The sequence below is a fragment of the Mustela putorius genome, unplaced genomic scaffold (assembly GCF_011764305.1).
Source record: "Mustela putorius furo isolate JIRA1106 unplaced genomic scaffold, ASM1176430v1.1 tig00003863_pilon_pilon_pilon, whole genome shotgun sequence".
Classification (NCBI taxonomy): domain Eukaryota; kingdom Metazoa; phylum Chordata; class Mammalia; order Carnivora; family Mustelidae; genus Mustela; species Mustela putorius.
In genome coordinates, this window is record NW_025422015.1 from 21,105,909 (window position 1) to 21,115,926 (window position 10,018).

The following is a 10,018-nucleotide window of genomic DNA, read 5'->3' on the forward strand; positions in this document are numbered from 1 at the left end:
AGTTTAAATAATGAGCACGCTTGTGTGTCAAATTTGTTACCAATAGAAGCCTTGCAATCTGTGGACAGGAGACCGCAACTTAAATTTGAATTCATGGATGCAGTTGCTATATGAAAGGAGATAACCTATAAGATTTACAGAATCTTTCACTTCAGTATTTCCTCCTCCTTTTTTCTGAGATTACTCAAGCGTATAATTTTGTAGGCTTTAGCACATTTTCGGTTTACCATAAATTGCTCTAAATGCAAAAAACCATATTCACGTTGGCAAGAGAAATGTTTCTTAAATTGAATAGGACATAACAAGCAACAGGATCCAAAGCATATGCAAATACCCACAAGAGAAATTAAGGAACGAAAAAAAGCACAATCTTTAGACTCTAATCATTGTTTGAGCTAAACACTGAATAATAGTTCCATAGGTCCTGGTTATTCTTGAGGGGATTCTCGATCTGTCTCTAGATTTAGAATCCCAAGTAAGGGCTGCCTAGTAGTGCAACCAGAACATGGACATTTACCTAGGTTGCTTAGGTGGTTATAAATGGGTTACTTAGATGTTGGGTGACAATATTAATTTAGTTGTCTTTAGTTCCTTCCTAGTTAAGAGACAGTCTTTAGACTACTAGTAGGGGCATCTCCAGAGAGCCAGTGAGAAATGCAGACTCTCAACCTCCATCCCAGAGTCAGAATCTATGTTTTAAAACGATCCCTAGGTGATTCCTGTGTACATTAAAATTTAGGAAGCAATGCTCCTGGTAGATAGGGAGTTCAGCTTGGGATTAGAATGGCAGCTAGTTGGGCCTTTCAGAAAATTGGTCCACCAACAATTTTCATTATTTTTCCTCTTTCTTTTATAGAAAGGAGAGAAACATAGTGTTTTTGGAGAAGACTAATAGTACCCACAGGACAAAGACAATGAATTCACCTGATCTTTGGAACCCTCCAGAAGGACAATTTTGCTTTGCTTTGGTCAACAACTCTTGCCCTAGAAATGTGAGGTCTGTGTTGAGTGTGTGTACCATGTACATTGTCATGATTGGTGCTATAGTGATGACCATGATGGGCAACCTGGTTGTGATCATTTCCATCGCCCACTTCAAGCAGCTCCAGTCCCCAACCAACTTCCTGATCCTCTCCATGGCCACCACGGACTTTTTGTTGAGCTGTGTGGTCATGCCTTTCAGTATGGTCAGGTCCATCGAGTCCTGCTGGTATTTTGGAGACCTCTTTTGCAAAGTCCACAGCTGCTGTGACATCATGCTCTGTACCACGTCTATTTTTCACCTCTGCTTCATCTCTGTGGACCGCTACTATGCTGTCTGTGATCCTTTGCATTACGTCACCAGAATCACCATCCCTGTAATAGAGGTCTTTCTGTTCATCAGTTGGTCCATCCCTATCTTTTTTGCCTTTGGCCTGGTATTCTCAGAGCTCAGCATAATTGGTGCAGAAGACTTTGTTGCAGCCATTGACTGTACAGGTTTGTGTGTATTGATATTTAACAAGCTCTGGGGGGTGCTGGCCTCCTTTATAGCCTTTTTTCTCCCTGGGACTGTAATGGTGGGGATTTACGTACACATTTTCACAGTAGCTAGGAAGCATGGGTCCTACCAGGAAACAGGCATGGTCAGAAAGCAAAATGAAAGTATCATCCAAAAAAGAAAGCAAGGCCACCAAGACTTTAAGATAGTCATGGGAGTGTTTGTGCTGTGCTGGCTGCCCTTTTTTTTGTCTTGACGATAACAGACCCTTTCATTAATTTTACAACTCCTGAAGATTTATACAATGCCTTTCTCTGGCTGGGTTATTTCAATTCCACTTTCAATCCCATTATATACGGTATGTTTTATCCCTGGTTTCGCAAGGCTTTGAGGATGATTGTCACGGGAACCATCTTTCAGCCTGACTCTTGCTCCCTAAACCTATTTCCTGCAGATGCTTAGGGCAATGTTCGCCATTCTTTTTGGTCAGGGAATCTTGGATGCTCTTTCCCCCAAAGGTAGGGCCATGGACTTGCTGGATAAAGATAGTCTTCATGTTGGTGTCGGATACCTAAACAGGAGGAATAGATCTAGCTTTCTGGGCGTACCAGAGCTACCAAACTGGTCAATTTCTGGGGTTGTGGGGAAGGCATCTCCAATAAAAAGAAACTCTGTCCCATGGTTTGCTGATTCCTGAATTTACCAAGGATTTGGAGTTTCATCTCTTTGTTTTAAATCAAATGGGGACCGTCTTTTTTTCTTGTAAACATCGGAGGAGGAGACACAGCTATTTGATCTCCACACTCACTGGCAGCCACACTGGGTAATCTAAGTCTTTCTTAAGATTATTGTTATATCTTAGAGGAGTGGGAGAGCGAGCTTGAGTACACTGGGAACCTAGATTATTGAGCATGTGAGTGACGTGAATGTGAAGGGGAGAAGAAAGCAGACAGGCGCAGCTACTCTCTTTTTTTTCCTTTTTTTTATTTCCTTGTTTTTGTTGGTGGTTCTGACTTAAACCTCTTTCCAAAAGGATTGATGTGAGTTTTGTGATGTTTTGATTAAAGTCTTTCTGAATAAGAAGAATGAATAAAGAAAGAGTTTAGGAATATATTTTTTCTTTCTCCCAATATATAATGTTTATATATATACCCATATATATGGAGAGAGAACATGTGTATAAACATATAGGTGGTATTTCCACCTCTTTGAGTGCCTGTGTGTACATACTAATTATTCACCAAGCTTGATCTTCATTCACAAACTGAAGTTCCTGCCCTACCCCAGAGTTCTAGGATAATACTTACTGTCTCAAATGTTTCTTCACGTGTCTTTCTGTCTTTCTCTTCTTTCTACCCCATAAACTGATTTTGTCCTTTACAATCTTCTTTTCACCCTTCACACCATCACCCTGTCTCTCTAATTTGGTGGTCTTCTCCACCAGGGACAGATTTGCCTCTTGTGGACCTTTGGCAATGTCAGGAGACATTTTTTGTTTTCGCAGTCAGGGAGGAAGTGCTACTGACATCTAGAAGGTAGAGCTGAGGAATACGGCTCAACTGTCTACAATGCACAGAGCAGCCCCCACAAAAAAAGGTTATCTGGCCCCAAACTTCAAGAGTTCCATTGTTGGGAAGCCCTGCTATAACCTTAGCTAAGTGCAAAGCTTCAATATGCATATCTATGTACACTTCTTTGAAATATATTTATTTCCAGCTATATTATTTCTTCCAAACTTTGAGTCCCTCATTTCTTATTACCAGTGAAGTATCTTTCTGAATGCTCCATCAAGATCTCAAACTCTACGTTTCCAGCATCCTCCCTCTGTGCGCACCTTACTGCCCCAAACCTGTTTCTCTGATTCCTGCTTTGTATCAGAGTTGAATGTACACAGGTGTGTTGGTTCCTCACTAGACTAGAAGCTTCTTTTGTATGACGCTGTACCTTTCTATTTTCCATTTTTTGTATCCTACAGGGTCTGGTATGGTTCCTTTTCCATAAAAATCTTTGAACATGTTCACTGGATAACAGAAACATAGAAGCTCTGAAGAAAATGAGAATAACTCAAATTCACAGAAATAAACAAGTATAAGGTTAGATAAGTGGGGACTCCTTCTCTTGGGAGAGAAGATGGAAGAAAGAGCCTATTTATAAAGAAGAAACTGAACTGAATTTAATTCCTGTTCTTTTTGGTCATATGTGCACAATATTCTATTAGGGAACGTGGGGACAGGGCCAACAGAAGTGCTTAGAGGAAAATGACTTACTGACTCAGAAACATTTGCAACCTTTAAAATGAAGCTTTCATGCTCATAGAGTGAGCTCCCTGAGAACAGAGATAAGATCTTCCTCTAACTCCCCATGTCCTCCATGCTATTTGTTATGCTCCACAAATAAATGAAACCATACGATAATTCCCTTCCCTTACCTAGTGACTCACTAGCAAAAGTGGCTTCATAGAATGATTTGGTCATATAGAAATATTGCTCACTATCTTGTAATGGCAGATTGGGAAATTTCTCAAATGCAGATATTCAACAGAAGGAGTCTTCCAGCCAAGTAGAATATATCTGCAAACTTAGAACTGTTTATATGCAGCTGATGCATTTTATTTATAACTTGGCCTACTTTTGCAGGAAGAAAGGTTGCTTTTAAGAATGATAACCTTCAGACACTGATAAGTTAAAGACAAAACTTGTTACCATTAGCAGAGGTTTTAATGTTAAGTGCATTTTATTACAATAATTCTTATAGTAATATCAGAATATTTGGTTAAGCAAACCCCTCCATTCTATGATCTGGCCAAATGACATCACACATCCAGGCAGGACATCTTAACCCTAGAAGTTTCTAGTGTTTCTATATATATTTATATAAATTTTAATATAATTATACAAATACTATCATATAATACATATAATCATAGAATGATAGTAATTATGTAATTATACACATTTATATAATTATGTATTAAATTATTTATATTATTTTGTATAGTTATGCATAAATTATATAAATATAATCATAAAATACATAATAAATATATGTAATATAATATATAATATACACATATATATACAACACAAATATGTAAATCTTAAATGCTATTGTGAACGTTTTTGCTTTTTTGACTCTATCCTCACTGTAAACTATTTATTGGGAGTGATTCACTACTCCAAAACACATTTAATAGTATCTCTATCAGGTTGAGAATTTCCAATACTCTCTGGATCTACATATTCTGTTGAATATTAAGAACCTCCAGTGGAGCACCTGGGTGGTTCAGTTGACTGGGCATCTGCCTTGGACTTGGCTCATGGTCCCTGGAGCCTGGGATGGAGCCCCACATCAGGTTCCCTGCTCAGCGGGGAGTCTGCTTCTCCCTCTCTCTGCCCTTCTCCCTGCTTGTGTGCTCTCTTTCTCACTCTCACTCAAATAAATAGATTAAAAAAAAAAATAATACAGTCTCCTGAGGACTGTATTATTTGGTCATTTGAATATGGCATATTTAGGTCTTGAGATGTTTCAGCAAATTATTATTATTATCAAAGGACAGGATTTGAAATCAAAATTAGGTTTTGAGATGCTTAGTGGAGTATTGGTTTATTCTTTAATGGTTGTAGGAATACAGTCTTTCAGGAGGCAATTTCCTCTGCCCCTAATCCTGAAGGCAACATGCCAGAGGCTAGGGTACTCCTTCTGTTTGAAGAATCAAAGAAGCAGGAGGAGTTAGGCTGAGCGAGAACTCCTTCCTGCATCTGATGGGGGTAATAGAGCACTGCAGGATGGCAGGAACGTTTTACCATCAGCTTTCCATGATGAATCTTCCTTCCTCTTTAGGGATTCACAAGGTGGTTGAACTGCTAGAACCTAGGGACTGAACAGGAAGGGCAGCCCTTCACTCAGTACATAACTCATTTTGTCGTTTGCTCTCAGAATAGCATAAAACATGTGACAATATCAAGGAACTTGGATCTGAGGCCATGGGTCCTTTTTGTAGACCAGCATTTTCTTTTGCCCACTAAAAGCATAGCGAAACAGAGGAGAAATGAAAGAGTGAGTGGAAGCTTCTGTTGTAGTCATAATCACTCCTTACCTTCATGAAGAACTTTTGTCATGTACAAAAGATGCCCGTGAACATCAGCTCAATTATTACTCAAAACAACACCACAAGCTCTTCCCAAGTGGGAGGTGGCTATTCCTAGAAAAAGTGAATCATTCCATTTTTATTCCAAATCCAATGTTCTTCTTTCCAGAATGTATCTAGGTTGACTAGAGCAGCCATTATCTCAGGAGGACGATGGCTGCCATGGACACCGTGCTCTCTGTATTGAAAAACCACTCAGTTCAATAAGCATGTACTGAGCATCTACTATGTGCCAACGGCTACTTTGAGTGTTTGTGGTTCAGAGATGAATAAAACTGAAATCCTGGCTTCAAGGGAGTTACAGTCTAATATGAGAGACATAGCTACTTAATTACACAACATGGTAATATGTTCTGTGATAGAGCCAAGCACAATAAGCTATGGGAATATGGTAGAGGAAATTTTTGCCCAGCTTGGGGTAGAGGGAAAACTGTCAAAGCAATGTGTCATCAGATTGAACAAGGGAGCCATTTCCAACCACTGAAATATCGAATCTTAGCATTCCCTATAACCCCTAGCTCAAACCCCAGTTCCTTTAAGAGATTATGCAACTTCTCCAATATTAGAAGATTCAAAGCCAGGTCTATCTCTTGATAAATCCCATGGTTTTTACTTCATCTACTGCTAACCTACGTTTTTCCTTTCATATGCATTTAATTGGTCTATGGATTACAGAGGGGCTACTAAAAACTGGAAAATTTATACTCCTTAAACAAATTCATTCTTTCTTTCTTTCTTTCTTTCTTTCTTTCTTTCTTCCTTTCAAGGGAATTTTTTTTTACAATTCTTTCTGTTAAAAAAAAAAAAAAAGGAAAGAAAGGAAAGGAAAATGAAATAAAAGAAAAGAAAGCCCTCAGTTCCTCAGACCTTAGTCACCAACAGTGATTGCTGTTTTAGACTACAAAAACGAGCAGAGGCAATTCTTAAACACTTAGTAACTGCGTTTCCGTAACGTTGCTGAAGATTTACATGTTCCTTGGAGATCATTGGTTTGATTTTTTTCTTTTTTAGAATATCACCTAGCTGCCTTTCTCTCTGCTGGACCAAAACTCGGTAGTTTATTTCAAGGGAGTCTGACATTGCTTCGGCGGGAAAACACTAATATTCCTGTTTTGTGGCCTAGACTAGTGGCTTTAGGGATATTAAAATAGCAAGACTAATTGTTAAAATCCTAAATCAAACAAAATTTTGACTTTCTCATAAATATTTCACTTACAGTTATTTCCTGTTTCTTAAAATAAATAGCCCCTTTGAGCCAAGCAGGGGGAAAGGAGCATCACTGAATCCTGAGATAAGCAAGAAAACCTAGAGGTTCTAGACTCCAATGACTTTTCCTCCTAGCTGTTATGTAACTGGAATGTATTTCTGAAAGTGAGTGGAAGAGGGAACGAGAGCCCTAAATTGGGAGGGTTGACATGGGGTCTGAAATAATATCCACTCACACTCTTGTCTATCCAATTCTGCTTACTCTGACAGGTACTGTTCTTAACATTCATTCATCGTCATGATAAATTTGTGGTGTAGGTAGTGTATTATACTCAATTAATGGATGAGAAAACTGGGTGCAGAGAATTAGGTAATCTCTGATCTAGGGATCACAAAACTAGAAATAGTCTTTTTTTTTTTAAAGATTTTATTTATTTCTTTGACACAGCAGATCACAAGTTGGCAGAGAGGCAGGCAGAGAGAGAGAGAGAGAGGGAAAGCAGGCTCCCTGCTGAGCAGAGAGCCTGATGCGGAGCCCGATGTGGGGCTCGATCCCAGAACCCTGAGATCATGACCCGAGCCAAAAGCAGAGGCTTTAACCCACTCAGCCACCCAAACGCCCCACTAGAAATAGTCATTTTAAATTCTGTATCTCCAAATAGACTTGTGATTCCATATTGCATTTCAGGTTTGATGTAATATATCCCCCCAAATAAATAAAACATTTTTTTTTTTAACAGAGAATTTCCTCCTTTAGGCCTTATTTTATTTGTAAGGGATTTGTCCTTATTTTTCACACACTATTGGTCACATTAAACTTAGAACTGTAGGACTTCCTGGCTGATCGCCGATGGACTATGTCTTATAAACAGAGGGGTGTCATGGTTTGTGGTAATGCAGGATCCTTCCTGGTCTGATTATCAAGTTCTGGAGTCAGAAATCTGTTTTCGTGCACATGGACCTGGTACAAGGCAAATTTCCAACAATCACTACTGGGTTTAGCCCAGGCTGTGTAGAGAGGGTAGAGATGCCTGCCAACTTCCTTCATTTTTTTTTTTTTCCATTTTCTTTCCTTCTTTTTTTTTTTTTTTTTTTTTTTTTTTTGACCTCTATACCTTCTATGAAAGGCTCTGCTGGCAGATGTAATCTCTTGTCACATTTAGAATTATGTCATTTTTGCAATGTCATTTTGACTTATATTGTGTAATGATCTCTCTAAGGCCATAAAGAGGCATTTCATCCTCTGGAGGTTTGGTACCAAGAATCAGAGAGCAGACTATGTCGCGGCCGGCGCGACAAGAGGGAGCAGGGTTGAAGGAGAGGAGAATGAAGAAAGGGAGTGTGGGGAACAGGAGGGACTCAGGCAAACGTGTCAAGCAAGTGCCAAAGTCTATTTCGCAGAGTTCTGATTTACACCACACAGTAAGGGAATCACCTCCTGTACATCTGGTGCTCGTTTCTATTTTGGCCTGAGAGTAGCTGGCCATGCAGAGATATCAGACAGCCTTGACCTTCGTGGTTTAGACACTTAGGCCATAACTCAATATTCACAAAACACAGGAGCCTTATTAACTTAGTCTTGAGACAGCAGCTGCAATGGCAACAAGCCAAACCTCACAAAGTTCTCATAACAATCAGCAGGGAGACACAGTGGCACTCTAGCTCACCACCTGCGAAGGTCCTCGGTTGAAGAGGTTCCCAAGAACTGTTGCTCTGTTGGGTTAACCCCTTCTAGGCACAAGGCCCCCAACAAGAACATGGTTGAATATATTATTTTCCTTGATAATATCCATGTGAAGTAGGGACGTTTAAGTATAATTATAGGTACTCTTACCAATTAGGAGACAGAGGGATAAAGGGTATAAATCATGACCTAGGCAGTAACAGAACCAGAATCTAACTGCTGTATTCAGGGCACTGTTTTATCTACTGTGATTTTTTTAACCAAGATAAAACCTAAGAGCTAAAAAAAAAATAAATAAATAAAAAAATCATGATGAATCCAATGTGGAGGTCACAAACCAAAGGGCTTATGATCAATTATTCTCAACTATTTTGTTGAAAAAAGTGTACACAAATAATCCTAAAGCAGAAGGGATATATGAAACTTACCAAAAATAAAACTAAACAACATATAAAAACCAGTGTCTTCAATTATCTCTAATTAATTGGCAGGATAAATGATCCTGTCCCAAGTAGGAGCCTCAAGCTCCTGACACTTGTGAGTAGTGCAAACTAGGTCCCTTGGTGCTCCTCTATCCCTCATTTGTGTGACATACACAGTGAGGACTGGTTTCTATCTGGAGTATAAAATCATATCCTGATTGCACATCTGTCCTCTTTGCTGCTAGGAGAGAATTCTACATACCTATGTTCACCTGCTACAAGAAGAGCTTCTTCTGAGGAAGTGATTCTGATTCCTACCTATGTAAGCAGCTTAGAAACGTTGAATTCATTTTTATTAGAACTTGTTTAAAATTTCACAGGTTAGTGTTAAGATAGAAGAAATACTTTTTCAAACCACATAGCTCTTTAGAGATGTATAAACAATGTGTGTTCTCTTTAAGAATTGTGCAGCCGCAGAACTGAAATCAGGTCATTTTCTATTCTTTTAATTATTTGCATTTTGAATTATTTTCTTGGGAAAGTGGACATGTAATTAAAAAGCTTAAGCTGTTAATTACTGCCATTTTATTTAAGTCTTGAAGGGAGGAGCCAGAAGTTACTCCTTCCCCAAGTGATGATTTGTTACAAAGAATGAATTCTTCCTTTGGTTCAGACTTACAGCTTAAAGTCTCACTTTACACTTGACAATGGGTGAGCTTATCAAAATGGCAGAGGCACCCTCTCAATAATTGTATAACACCTACTGTGACATTGCCTGTTTTGTCTTTGTGGGAACATTTAGATTACATTCTTCTTCTTTTTCCTTGAAGATACAGTCTACACTCTTCTTCTACACTCTTTTCAAAAGTGCCCAGTCAGACAAAACAGAGTTTGCATAGAAATGACTCTTAGGAGATCTTAAATCCCACGTTGCTTTGATTTTTGGAGCACATATTATTCAGTACCGCAGGAAATTGCACTAGGTTCCAAACTGCTCTTCAGTTTCTCCTCTATGTCTTTTTTTGGGGGGTGGGACAGGTGGCCAGTTCCCAGAGAGAGAGGAAAAGAAGAAATCATAA

General features: G+C 39.0%; 1 protein-coding gene across 1 annotated transcript; it reads left to right on the top strand.

Annotated features, from left to right (window-relative positions):
* Positions 1–914: 914 nt before the first annotated feature.
* LOC101689340 (trace amine-associated receptor 4-like) lies at positions 915–1,942 on the top strand. Its single transcript, XM_013061237.1, is given in 4 exon segments — positions 915–1,600; positions 1,602–1,681; positions 1,684–1,721; positions 1,724–1,942. Coding segments are annotated over 4 exon segments (1,023 nt in total).
* The last annotated feature ends 8,076 nt before the right edge of the window (positions 1,943–10,018 follow it).